General features: G+C 34.8%; 1 protein-coding gene across 1 annotated transcript in view; it reads right to left on the bottom strand.

Annotated features, from left to right (window-relative positions):
- The window catches only part of LOC114070619 (ryanodine receptor 2-like), a gene marked incomplete at both ends in the record, with an annotated part of 58,250 nt that overhangs the window by 13,721 nt on the left and 29,496 nt on the right, over positions 1–15,033 (bottom strand). Inside the window, 5 exons of the mRNA XM_027908140.1 lie at positions 2,628–2,763; positions 3,434–3,617; positions 6,472–6,593; positions 7,656–7,820; positions 13,779–13,935. Of these exons, the coding sequence (XP_027763941.1) occupies positions 2,628–2,763; positions 3,434–3,617; positions 6,472–6,593; positions 7,656–7,820; positions 13,779–13,935 (764 nt within the window). The remainder of the gene's footprint in view (positions 1–2,627; positions 2,764–3,433; positions 3,618–6,471; positions 6,594–7,655; positions 7,821–13,778; positions 13,936–15,033) is intronic.

Here is a 15,033-nt window from a genome sequence, read left to right as displayed (position 1 = left end):
GATGTTAGAAAGGCCTATACCGGTTTGAGAAACATAAGACACAAGAGAAGAAAAAAAACAGAGGAAAAGGATCTGGACACTCCTCTCAAGAACCTACAATATAATTCATGTTGTCAAGTCTTAAAATCTCTTAATCATCAAGCATCATAAATCTATTTGCAAAAACTCCCATCTACTTCTGAAAAGGTTCTTCATATAAAATTATAGTACAAAGGACAACAGTGTACCATTGTTACAAATCACTCTAAGCTGAAATCAAACCAGTCTGATGTATTCATATTTCAGTCCCGCTTTTGCCTTTTATGCTGACTTCCCTGACTTTTCACTATGCTGCAAGTTACACAATTAGAGAGAGGTGTATAAAGGATATATTTATCTTGCAAACTATAAAGACCATGAAAACTAAACTAAAAACATAAAAATTACCTCATCATGTTTGTAAAATCTACCAATCCAATGTTAGGAAACACTTTTTTGGTCACCCTTGCAGCCTGTGCATATGCATTATGCTGCAATCATCAACAACATAGAGCTGGTAGATCTCAGCAACTTCTCACCTAGAAACACAATTAGAGGAACCACCTTCTACTCTAACAGCCTGCAGTTAGGGGACAGCAGCCACTGTTCAGCTAGCTCTTTCTTTGCTCTAAGAGATCACAGGAAAGGGCTTCCCACTGTCTCAATGCCATTCACTGTGTCAACTTCTATTTACTCCAATAGTAAAGGCAGTGGACCAGACAGAAGCATCTTGTTTCTTTCAGGAAGGGTTATGCATCATATACTGGATATCTCTTTCTCCCTCCTAAGATTATTTTCTTTTGCAAGAGTACAAGATGATAAAACTACTTCCATTATGGAAAAGCTTTTTGACAATGTTATATAGTGAACTCCTGCCTCTGTTGTCTCACTTTGCTGTAGGGTAGTAAGAAGAATTTATGTGAAGTGAAGCATGCAATTAAAATTTCATTTACTGCCTCTGAATTTGGAGGAATGCAAGTTTTCAGTATGCCTTGCACACATGAAATACTGCTGAATATTCTGAAAAAAGGTTAGATCCCACAGCTCCTAATTTGGGAAGTATCATTGGTAAAGTCTTTTTACCTAAATTTCTCTCTGACTGAATGAGAGATAATTTCTTTGATTTCCTTATTATAAAAGTTTCCAACAGACACTAATTAATAATTCTAATTATTGGTATTACTAATCATAAATGGCACAAAAGAACATAAAGATAATAGTTTTGTTTTCCAAACATGAATTAAAAGGCTCATAAAAAATTAGGTTCAATGCCACACACAAAGTAGCAAAGAGAAAACTAAGTATTTTAAGTCCTAGTAATAAATGAGCCCTAATAAAGGAATGGGTCCTATAGAAAAAACAGTATGTGATCATGTTTCACAATGCATACCTACAAAAAAGCCAATTACTAATATCCTCACCACATTCACCTGGCCACTTCCTAATGACTTGATTCACTTCATTTTACAAACTACATATTCAGTTGTGGAGTTTTAAATGGAATTTATGCTAAAAGTACATTTCTTGTATATCTTCTCAATAATAATTTTTTTAGGAGTGAGATTTAGTATAAATGATAAACAAAATGCTTTGCTGGAAACATTTTTTATGTTTCACTGGAAAGTAAGATAACAATCCTGCAAGAGGACTTTGTCCAAACTTGATCTTTTGACAAGACATGTGCAAGTTTAAAGGCAAGCAGACCACACATTAGAGCTAGAGTGTTACAGAAAGCAAGCAGAATAGGGACATACAAGCAGCCTGCACAAAGAGCTGCTTAATGACAGGGACACATTACTGTCCTCAGTCACTTAAGGTCAATGTTATTATTATGTTTAGGCTTACTTATGGCAACAAGAAACCTTACTGACAGAGGAGAAAAGAACTGACAAAACAGTCTCTTAGGCAGCAAAATTTCCTTTTGCAGACAATAAGGAACTCAGCAGGAGTGAATACACAGGTAGCTATTACAGGGGATTAATAACCCTATATAATGATTCATAATTGAACAAAACTAACATATGCAAATAAAATTGGAGGAGGTATTGGGAGATTTTCAGTGACTGCAGGTGGACAAGAACTTAATGACTAGATTTAACATAAGTATACCTTTCCATGGCATACTGTATCCAGGTATAATGCTGGAGTCATTGGTCATTGCTGACTAATAAGAGGGTTCTTGGGTATAGAAGCTTTAGATATATCCTGCAGTTCTGCAGGCAGATGTGTGAAAAATCATAGACTTCTACAAATCTAACCAAGTTATGGCTCCTTAACATAGGAATGATGTATTTACATATATTTTGTTCACACATTTTTGGATCGTACACAAGATATAGAAGTAATATGATGATATGGAAAAGTAGTCAATCATTTAACTCAGAAACTTGTAATTTTTCACGACAAATATTATCCTAAAATTTACAATATATAAGTGTTTCCAGTGTATGTTATTCTTAAGCACATGCAAGGACCTGAAAATACAAAAATCTTGTTTAATTTATATCATAAATTTTTACACAGGGGAAATTCTTCTTTCATAAAACAGGTATGTGTTTCTTTATTCTTCATTATTTTGAGCTAAAACAATAACGCATTCTATGTCTTACCTAGTAGTTCATACAAAGAGTTCAGAATAGATTTCCATGCTTCTCCAGCTTCCTTCCCAGCTACATCTGCAAAATGAGCTGCACTGCTGTATACATTCAAGCGATCAATACATTCAAGAACAAGGTTAATCATACCCTAAAAAAAAAAAAAGTATTTTTTCAGTGCAAATAAAAAAAAATTTCAAAAATCTAAGAAAAGACAACATGAAGGATAGGATCTGCAAAACACAGGAATATGTACATGAAGTCAAACAAGCAATCCCTATGGAAAATTTTCCTTGCCTGTGACAATAAAAATCTAACATTTAGTATGGTCAAATTAAAACAAAAAAGATATAATTTTAGACAATTTTCTATTCTGGAAGGTATCTATGCATCTGAAAAATTATAGGCAACTATCACTGCCAAAGAAATAACATATAATATTAAACAAGATACTTAAAGCATGCTTATTAAACCAAAACATCCTTCTGCATCAAGAGATCAAACTGCAACAAAAGAAACTAATTCACACATAGGAAGAAAATTATGGTTAGAATTCAGAGCACTAATATTCAATTTTTTTAAAAAAAGGAAAAGAAAGTCAGGCCTTAAATGAATTTCTTTACATAAACATGGAAATCAACACATCTAGAGATATTATAAATGTAGCAAATAGTTTGACTCCTACAGGATTAAAAAAAAAACCAAACCAATAACAAACCAATGCAACCATACTCCACATTCGATAGCAACACTACAGTTATTGTGAAAGGATACTTGCAGGCAACATAGTGGAAAATCAGGAGTAAAACTGAAAGAATTACCTCTTCTTGGAAGAGGTTCTGGCGATTCTTCAGTGCTCGGAGCCTATTTTGTTTGTTTTCATGCTCCAAATGTTCATCAGGAGGGTGAAAGTAGCCAATCAAGTCCTGAAGGCTCAGGCTGACTGACTCGATAGGCAAATCGATGGTGGAAGACTTTACTTTCTTGCTGAGAGCGTCAAGGCCCCTGTAAAAAGATGCAAAGTCTCCTGAATATTGAAAATTAATTTATTGTTTGAACTCTTTATTTATTTAAAAGCAAAGTTTGTTTAGACGCCAAAGCTTGAATCATTTTCTGACAGCCAAGTAGCTTCTCAGAAATTACGTTTGCCCATCCTCTACTTAACAATCCACCCCTCCCTTCCCAAACACAACCTAAAAGCATCAAAAATGTTCTTCTAACATTTTTTTGAAATCTAGAAAATACTTTAATATTCTACCTATGCATGTAGCAGTTTCAGAGGTAGAGAAAAAGACACAGAGAAGTTACTGTAAATCTGTACAAAGCATCATGAAGCTGGAATGGACAGAAGTTAAAGAAACCAGTCCTGTGGTGCTGAAGAGGGTCCAGATAGCCCATGGAGGTTCTCAAACACATCTCTAACCTGTTCTTAAACCTTCTTCAGTGTGGAAGATTCAGCACTTTCGCACACTCCGTCCCACCAATTCATAAGCCTTTTTGTTTACTTAATACCCAGTTCATGCTTGGCCTTGAAGTAGTCTATGACCATTTTCTCCTAGGAGTGGAGAGCTGACTGTCCTCAACCATGTTGCACCTGCCCCTTGCTGAGCTGAATCCCCAACAAACTCCATAATCCAATTTTCCCGCAGCGTTGGGCTTTCCAAACCCTGATATGACTTCTTCCTCCATTTAAACCTCATCTTTACTGAAACACAGCTGAGACCTCAGCAGCACTATGCAGCAAGTGAAAGGTGAGAATTTTCCCTTGCACATCTGTCAGGAAGATGATGGTGGGCAGGGGGTCTGCCCCAGCAAAGGCTGCAGGAGGCCCTCAAGAACCTTCTTCAAGGAGCAGGAGGAGCCATTAGGGGGAGAGAAACTGGGGTGCAGAGGGCTTGGGAAAATAATGCCCAAGCTCTAGGAGGAAGGAAAGGTCTGGAGATCCTGAAGCTCTGTAGGAGGCAGCCAGGGCTCGAAGTGCTGGGAGAGGAGCAGCCCTGAGCGGAAGGGTCCGCCGTGGCAGCACACAGCAGAAAAGAGTGGGATTATTTGACACGTGATTTCTCTTTTTACTTATTCTCCATTCTGCCATTGTAACACAATTATTTTGCTAGCATATTTTTGAGTAAAACCCAGTTATGTAGCAACGACGTCTGTTTTGTGTTTACTGGTGGTCTTTAGGTCAGCATAAACAGAGTAGAGCAGCCCACCACACCCACCCACTCAGCCCCATACCCATCTCCCTCTTTTCTTTCCTTGAAGGCACCAAAGGTTCCCAGCAACCTAACCCACAACTGTCTTTGGCAGTCCTCTCTCCTGAGCTGTACAGCACCTGGCTTGCTCCCAGAATTCATCTGCAGGCCATGATATGGAGCACAAGTCTCATTTCATACTCTGCTTCTGGCTGGATTAAGATAAAATATTTGGGACAGGGTGGAGGTGAGGGTAATATGCTTGTTGTTTTGATATTTGGGTTGGTGTTTTTGTTTGGTTGGTTTTGTTTTTTAAATATCTTACAATAAATGCAATATTTCAAAATGATAGCTACAAAAGTTATCTTTAAAATTTAATTTTTACTGTGAGCACGTTATCTGAAGTGCAATTTTTCCACTGACTTTGTGGGAAAGAACACTTAGAAGAATAATTTTCATCCTCTCCAATTCAGCTTTTTCTTCTTGGAGTAACAACCTGCCAAAACTAAACGGTTAAACACTACCTTGGACTCCCTGTGCACTCCACAAAAATCTCCACTGTAATTTAGCAATACCTTGATTTGTGAAACCTTATCATTAAATTGCCTTCCTCTGTCCTTATCTTTTATGGCATTCTTAGAAGCTTCTAAGAAGGGGTATTATTTCAGAAGTGACCTAGGGCTTACATTTCTCTTGTATTTTAAATGTCATACAGGAGGCAATTCTCCTGATGGGTGATTTTCTCTGTTGTTATTTAAGTACCTTGTTAAATGTTTTTCAACAAATTGTCATGTGTATGTCTTTGGCTGTGCAATGATTTAGGACATAGTTGCTTCAGGTCAACATCTCCCAACCTGTTTTTTTCTTTTCACAAATGAATCCTTATGAAATTCTTATCATTCCATATAGTCTTACTGCTTGTCGTTCTTTTTCTAATACAAGCTACACTGATGAAAGGGCCTTTCATCAATTACTGAAATCACAAGCAATTGAGAATTAGCATTTTATCAGTGTTATTTAGGAGGACATTTGGAATAGGAAGATAAATGCAAATTGCATAAAGCTGACAGGATTTTTAAAAGGCTAATTAATGTACAATAAAGCATTTTTCAATGTTTCAAAATATTAAAGAAAAAATTAGCATTAAAAGGGAACAAAAAAGCAAAGTGTAATGTGAAGGTAGAAAAAAAGGTATAATTTTTAAGAAAAACTTTTTCTTGACTTTATGAATTCCTTCAGTATATTTGTGTTTTTTACAAATCTGTAGTTATACAATTATCTCTTTCTTCCAGGTTTTTCAAGGAACATAACTCTTAAAAACTATACTTAGAAAAGGAAAATCTAAATGATCTACCATATGACTTAAAGCAAATGTTGGCAAGGAAAAATCTCTCTTTTATGATTTGTTTGCATTTTCAGTGTGTTTATGCATTTAAATCAAGATTTAATGATAAATTGATATTAGAAGACAGAGGAAAGAAACAGGCCAATATCTCTCAATGCCCTTATCTGCTGATAACACGTACAGAAGTGAGAAAGTCTGCTTTGAGGCATTCATCTCTTTGTTCTGAAGGCTAAATTGTTCACTGCTGTGTGAACGACCCCTTTGAATAAAATAGAAGAGGAAAAAAAAGAAAATGGATGAAAGCATAATTTTAAAAGAATACCTTATAAACCTGTTGAAAAGGAAGACTGTACTACGGATGACACGTGCTGTACGGGATTCTTCATTCTGAGATCTGGACAGTGTTAAACCATCATCCATGTGACCTTCATGGTGCATTATTGCCTGCAAAACAAAAATAAGAAGCAGTCACTGCAAACTGAAATATTATTTGTAAATAAGAAGTTTGAAAACTCACATAGTAAGGGAGGCTAGGAAATTATGTAGCCATATACAAAAACAACTATTTTATTAAAACCAGATAATTCCATGTTTTAATTCCTCATGTCCAAGGACACATGTTTACTAAGCCAGCAGGTTCAGTGACATAATAATCTCAAAGCCACACCTTTTGTAAACAATATACTGTATTAAAAAAAAAATCTTAGGGGTTTTGCTTACTAAAATATTTAATAAGGTAACCTATTTAAATTATTTTAGAATTATTTAGGTATTACGACTATTATGACTGATAATTTTTTTAGTATTATAATCACTAAAATTTTACCTGTACAGAAACTGTTTCCTAAATATTACCTTTATAGAATTTTATAGAATATATATGTGTATATACACACATATGATACAGACAAATTTTATATATAAAATTACAAGGTATGTCCTTTGCTCCAGCTTTGTAGTTCTGGTATGTAAAACAGTCATGGAAAATACTACAGTGTTAAGTTGTAAAATAGTATTTTTCCTACTTTATGATGCTGAGCTAGCATTCTGCTTGGCTATTATTATTCTATAAAAGAAATCTCTCAGGGCTCAAGACTTGAATATTCCAGACCAAAAGGTAATAAATACACTTACAATGTGGAAAGAAATACTATGAAATAAAAGCCTCCTCAATCCAAACTACACTGAAGAAAGGAATTTTAGCACATTCTATAGGCTGTTACTGATATTTTAGTTTGAAATCAAGTATATCCAGATTTATCAATGTTTGTAGGTTAATGTCTAGAGGTTGACACATGCACTTTGTTTGGCTTTCAGTTTAAAAATTCAGTACATCACTTAACTTTTCAATATATGACTGAAAAGAAACCCAGCCTTTCACATGGTAAGCATGCTAAGGCATGCTTAAAACCAGAAACAGTTGTTTCACGTAGTTCCCCTCATTTCCTACCCCACCACCCTATGAGACTATGACTGAATGAAATCAATTCCTATTTACATTCTTACCTTTCGCTGCAAAGAACCCATTCTTACAGACTTCGCATCAGCAGACTGGTACGTGAGCCATAGGCCTGTATCCACATGTTGTATGAAGCATATTGAATCCCCATACTTTATTTCAGGTGCTCCCATTCCATCCACCTCTTTTCTTGTCCCTATGTCCAACTTTTCCTGAAGAAGACAAAAATGTATACATGAACAATAACCTACATGTTAATATTTGCATAAAACATTAAATACCAGGCAATTGTCCAGATCAGGACCTAAAAGAATATTTGAGATCCCTCTTTAAATGAATTATTAAAAAAAAAAAAGAGAAAATGTAACTGCTGGTTAAAGACAGAGAGAGAGAGACCCCATCAACATAAAAACTTTGCTTATTAATTTCACCTGCATAGATAGAACTAGGACCATAACTGAGAGTATATGTCATTATTGAAAAACAAAAGCTTACAAAACAGCCCCAAATACGTTGACTCCCCTAGTTGAATCAGGCATTAACCTCCAGAAGTTTTTTCTTGGGAATTTGGGGGGTTTTTTTCCAGCCTGGAAAAGATGAGAACCATCCAACTGTCACTGAGAGATGGCCTTTAACCTATCACTGCCCAACAACAGGCTCAGTACTTCCTGAGAAAAGCAATCCATTTCTGCATGTTTGTGACTAGTCGGCAAACTAAGAATGGCATGACCTCATGTCACTGCAGCGGGTGTCCTATACAGACAGCAATTGCTTCAGGAGAGGAAATGTAGTATCCCAAACAATACTATAGTTTTTGACTGTAATCGGAGGTGCTCCCCCAATACCTAGCTCTTCTAAGAACCAACTCTTTCCCCACAGATATCAGTTTATGAGACAAACAGCCTATGCATCTTGCTTCATAACAGATCATCCATTTAATCTCTCCAAAAACATATGGTTCAACTGACTGATGTGCCTATTCCACTGTACATTCAGTGTGGAACATGACCCTTCTTAAGCAAATACTGCTTCAACATTCTCTGCTTCTCCTGACAGCAGTAGACAACAAGCATCTTCCTTCTGCTGATCAGAGTAATGTTACAAATAGTGAGACAAAAACTTCTATTTGTTCTATTCTTCCACCAACCAAGAAAGAGTAGAAGCATAATTACACCATACACATGTGCCTTGGCAACGTGGGAAGGCACCTTCACAGTAGAAGATGACAAAGATTGGGTTTTTTAAATAAACAGACAATGATCTCTAATTTACTAAAGCGTTTTTAAAAACATTTCTTAAGTAAAAAGAGATGTCCTGTAATCAGATTTTTAGCCTACAATTATGAATGCATTTTGAAGTAAAATAATACTGAGGTGAAATTCTTATGATTACTTTTCATAACATTAAGCTTTCAGATACAAAACATTCATCAATTCAGATTGTTTTCTGATTGTTTCTGGATACAGATGTTAATTTTACTACCATGTAAATGGCTGATTCCTTAAGCGTTGAAATTCTTATTAAAGTCTTGTCCATTGATACATGATACTAACTGATTTATTAGTAATCTGATGCCAATTACAGAGTTATTGTGTGCTTCTATTTCACTATTAATTCATTATTTTGTTCATAACATTTCTCTTAAGTGTTGCATTCAATTCTTTCAAAAGCTAGCACAAATAACCTGAATGTAATGACAGTTGGAAATTGAAAAGCTACTTATAATATGACATGGCAAACAAATGATGATACAGGATAAAATAAGTTAGGTCTCGCTATTGTATGAAGAAAAAGACAGCCTGATTTCAAGCTCCAGTCCTTCAAATTCTTTTCATAACTACAAGATAGGATGAACCTGTGTGAATGTATTGTACTTTTACATTGGAAGATTTTCCTTTTTCAAGTCTCACAACTAGTTTTTTAATGTATAAATATAAGGATTCAAAAATTTTCTCATAAAGCACTGTAAATAACATAAGGGATTATTTGTTTAAAATATTATTCCATGCTTTAAAATTCACTGTCAGGAACCAGGTTTTTGGGGGTTTTTTTTGTGGATTTGGATTCTTTTTGATATTGAAATCTTCACAGAATTGACAATTAATTTCCTTAGCATTAAAACTGCAGTGCCAACAATCTGTCAAACAAGATCTCTGTTCTCAGCAATGTAAATACACCAACAGCTTTGTGTGTAGGCTTAGAGTCCAGATTGAATTTAATCCCATAATGTCTTTCCTGCAAAAAAAAAAAAAAAAAAAGAGTAGCCAGGAAAGCACAGTGTAAAAATGGACTAAGTATAGGAGAGAAGCAGAAGACTAGAGGATAGTCTGGGGTAGCAGGCATGAGAGCATTCATTTGGGGACACTGAGATTTTTGGGGAAGTGAATAGGAACCACAAATTGTTTAAAAAGGGAAAGATTTGAATGGAATGCTGGCTTCATGACAATTAAGAGTAGGTAGTTGAGAAAGTACATATAATAAATCAATCTCATCCACTGTAAAATACTGTTCATCAGTGAAAATTAGGATCTGAAAAACATCAGAAATCACCATGTCCCCAATTAGTAATTGCACATTGGTATAGATATTAAATGATGCAAGTTTCCAGCCCACTACACTCTTACCACATAAGTAACCTGCCATTACTTAACCATCTGCTAATTCTTCCTACTGCATTTTTACACAGAAAACCCTAAGTTTTATTGTTGTCCAGACCCATTCTCAGACCATATACTTTTTCTAAACAAGGATCAAAAATCTTCATTTATCACACTGAAGCAAACATCAACAAGTGAGTTTTGCAACAGTCTGTAAAACACCTCAGTAATGCAAAGCAACAAGAGTGAACTGGAAATGAACAGATTTATTGAACAATATGCCAGATTTTCTCCAGAAGGATGTGCTCTTTATAAATAGCTTGTATTGCATATGAACAATCTTCACACTTTTGTTGTGGGTTAAATGAACAAAATCATTTAAAATAGTTTTATCTTACTGTTGAAAAATTATTTTATGAAGCCTCACCTTAAATGTGTTAGTTATTTCACTCTAATGTTTCTGTTTAATTTCTTTTAACATTACAAAATGGATTCCCACGATCAAGGCCTGTGCTTTCAAATTTATCTCTTGTCATCCAACCCAACCTATAACTTCCGTGGCATACTTTTAGTCAGAACTGATACTCTAAAAGACCTCACTGATTCCAAGAAGCTAATTAATGACTGCTTTTAAAGCTGACATTAACATATTTTCTATGAAATTTTTTAAGAAAAAGCTCAAGACAAAAAGACAAACCATAAAATTTTATTTAAATTGATGTATTTCTATTCACTGGAAAAGATCATGACAGGAAAAGCAGACTTGGTACAAAATATATAAACCTTTCTACATTGGTAAAATTACCTTATTTCAGTGGGCAAGTGATATTAAACCAATGCTTTCTATTAAAATGAATCAATATTGAGCAAATAGAAGAGAGAAAAATCCTCAAAACTTGATCACTACAAACTCAAGTTTATAAAAGAGCCCTATGTTTTGGGGGAATAAGTTGCAGATATCTGTGGACATCCTGTGCTGAGTGAAGTGAGACCATAAGAGCAAAAACAAAAAGTATTTTCTTAATTTCAGATGCTTGAAAGGCTTCAGATTTCTATTTCCCTTCTGGGTTATTTTTTAAATGCAGTACTGGGAAGCTAATGTGTTTAAGATAATGAGCCCTTGCGAATAATAAGGGTAAAGCAATAATAAATTATAAGCCTTTACATCTGCATCTGAATCTTCAGATTTACAGGGGATACATTTTCAATATTATCTCTGCAAACACAAAAGCTGCTTTTCATTTAGAAATTAAAGTCATTATCTATTCACTTTCTTCTCCCTTATTTTTGTTTTTGCCTATTCAGAGCTAACTTACTCTGCACAAGTGGGATCTTCATAATTCTCACTTTTCTTCTCCTTTTCAGGTAGTGGAAGGAAGAATTATGACTGTGGCAAAATAAAAAGGGCTGAAATTTCTAAAAGAAATATCTAGTTGCTTGAAACACTCCCAGGTATTAATGCTCTGTAGTCAGTTAAAAAGGTTAAGGACTCCCTCTTATCCATGAATAATTTTTTGTGTCCTAACAGCACAAGGGAAAGATTGAATAATTTGTTCATATATACTCAAAGGCAAAGAGACCCTAAACCTGCTTACCTTCTCTACAGAAACCTTTCTAGAACTGTTATAATTTTGAAAGCTTTAACACTCCTTTCCAGAGAAGGAAGGCACCTGAAAGTTTTTAATGCCTGTATCCTAATGAAGTGAAACATAACACTCCTTTAAGAAGTCCGAGGCAGGAGACTGAATCACAGAATCAGTCATGTTGGAAGGGACCACAGCGTGTCATCTGGTCCAACCTCACTGCTCAAGCAGGGTCATCCTAGAGCACATTGCACAGGATTGCATCCAGACTGGATTCATCCTCAGCAATGAAGTGCAAACCATATACTCCCCCCCGTGGACTCTCAGTAATTCCTGTCAAAGTCTTTAGTTAAAATGAATGGGGACATCCACAACATTACTTCTTATTTGAACATTTACTTCCATTGCTTTGAAAATCCATATTTAAGCATCAGTAAGATTATATTTTTCATGTGCTGATTAGCTTATAGACCTCTCTGAAAATTCTCTCACATTCTTTCAAGAATTGATTACCATAACATGTTTCTACCTTCCCCAAAGGCTTTTATCTCTGCTCTGCTCAGCATAGAATAAGTTTGGCCACTAACAACAGCTAACCAAAATATTATATACCAAAATATTACCAAAATAGAACGTTTTATTTTGAGCGAGGTAGAACAAAACCATTTCAAAATATAAATTCTCAAAACAATTCCAAATAAGCAAATTCAGGCTAAAAAAAATATTAAAAAAAAAAATAAAAAGGAGAAACTTCAAATACAACATTACCTAATCTCCAAAACACATGTGCATGTGCTCCTCAGAAAAAAAGAGACAAACCACTTTATCCATATCAACAAAAGATACTCTGTATTGCTAACAATTCTTGCCTTCAAGTATTTTTTTGACTAAATAAAACATGTAACAGTAGAGTGCAGTATATTGTTCCACTCTTTCTGGAATAACCCCTGCTGAAAACCCATCTTGAAAATCATTGAATGGATTATTCTATCCCTCTTGCTTTAAAGTGTTGAGATCTGTAATAGCTGCAATAGAAAATCCCCAATATAGCTGCTCTGCACTGCTTTAAAATATTTAAGCATTTCTATGACTCTTCTAATTGGTTTTAAAAAGATACATTTTCTGCATGCCACAACAATCACCTGAAATACAGTCTTTGTTATCAGAGTGCAGAAGTCCCTATACCTGCTTTTGGGAGTGTATTCTTATCTTCCAAAGAAGGCAACTAATTAAATATATATATATATATATAATAAATGCTACAGAAAAGTTTTGAGTAATTCTGTTTACTATTATTTTAGAAGATTATTTTTTACAACAGAAAAACTATTGTTGGAAAATTCTCAGAGACACCACGCAACAGGTAAAAAGTATGAGAAATCAAAGGATATAAAAGAATTTATTTTATTATTATACTTAATACTATACTACAAAAAGGTGCTGTTTTAAACTTTAAATGCTTATTGAAGGTGTCAAAATGAAAAGTCAAACTACAGACTTCAGATTAGACTACAATAATGTATCTGCTGAAAAAAATCCTGGATTTCCAATTTAATTTCAGTAACCCACAGCACTACAAATCTTTCCTATGACAGCCAAGAAATCTAAGCAATGAAGAACCAGAGAAGTTAATCAGAAAAACAAATTGGAATTGAGTAAGCTGTTCAAAAGTGGTTGAGCAGGACAAAAAAAACCCAGATAACAAAATAACACACACAAAACTCGCAGCCCAAAACAAAACCAAAAAACCAATCAAACAAACAAACAAATAAAACCAACAGACCACAAGCAGATAGGCAGCAATACACAAAGAAAGTCTCATAAAAGAACCATTCTAGATATTGATTATACTGAATTTTGGATTTTTTTAATCAGTGAAAAGTAGAAGGCTCCAATAATGAATGCAATTACAACAGAAAATATCTAAATGTTGCTTTCCAGAGAGATTGGAATTAGCAGTAGTTATACTAATGCTGCACTGATTCCATACCTTGGAAGACCGAAAACAGAATGCTGTAGATTTTACATCCGCCTTCTCTTTGTCTGTAAGAAGAAGACTCTTGTCATCCAGGAGACTTAAATATTTTCCTGTTGTTATATGTCTTAGTCTGAATGGCTGTCCCCATCTAATGTGGCTGCCACTCCACCTAAGAGAGTTTATAGAAAACATTTAGTTTCACAAAAAAAAAAAAAATTAACTACTGGCAAAAATGTTTTAAAGTACATTATATTGCCAACTACTTGGTGGAAAGATAAAATTCTAAATGTTGGAGTATCAGCAAGAAAATGCCTACTTTGTGGCTATAAAACCATCCTAATAAATAATTTTAACATCCTAATCTCTTCCTTTGCACAGGCTGCTTTCGTTCAGACTGAATTCCTCATGAGAAACAGTACAGACCGCCTACGGAAAAGGAGGCTTATGCTGTACACAAAGAGTTTAGATCTGCCAGTTCTCTCTCCAATATTTCATCTACCAGCAGCTGGGTTTGTTCACTCTCCCAGAGTCCTCATCTTCTAGCAGTCAGCACACTCTAAGCACACTTTAAATAGTGTGAAACAACAAAAAAATAAATAAACTTCCTAAAATAAATAAGAAAACTTATCAAGCCAAGAATGGTGCAGATTCTTCATATAGGAGGAAATAAAGGAAGAAAGGCAAAGCTTGTCTAAGCTCCCCAACAATTACTCAACTTAAAATACAGACCACAGGTTTCTGACTAATTGCCTTAAACTGAAAATTCAGCCCTTCTGTACTTCCTGATTAATTCCTGAAGACAAACTTGCGTAGGGGTTACTAAGGAGTATGTATTTCACAAAGGCTTTTCAGAAGGCTTCTCAAATATTCCTTAGATTGGAAGATGCCACAGCTAGAATGTTTTCCTGGGTCTTCACAAAACTTTCTTCAGTCTTATATCTTCAGAAGTTTGTACTTCAGATGTATGTGGCATGCTACTTTTTGGAGAGGAAATTATGCACTTGTTTTGTGTTTGCAAAATAGCCATCAAAACAGAATTATGACATAATGCCACAGTTCTTAGGTGCTTTTGCAAATACTAGAAATTCTCTATGCTTACTGTGGCTTTAAAAAAATTACAAGTTTTTATGCATATGTTTTGTATAAATTCATGTACAAGTCTGCAAATCCCTTAATTAGCACTTTAGCAGGTTTAAGTCGTTTTTGTTTTCCATGACATATAGATGTAGCAGATTAAAGCACTTGCCTATTCAGTAACAATAACCAG

Source organism: Empidonax traillii, unplaced genomic scaffold (genome assembly GCF_003031625.1).
Source record: "Empidonax traillii isolate 1590-97213 ecotype Southwest subspecies unplaced genomic scaffold, ASM303162v1 scaffold1622:size81481, whole genome shotgun sequence".
Classification (NCBI taxonomy): Eukaryota; Metazoa; Chordata; class Aves; order Passeriformes; family Tyrannidae; genus Empidonax; species Empidonax traillii.
The sequence above is the reverse complement of the archived record's forward strand: the minus strand, read 5'-3'. Positions and strand labels throughout refer to the sequence as shown.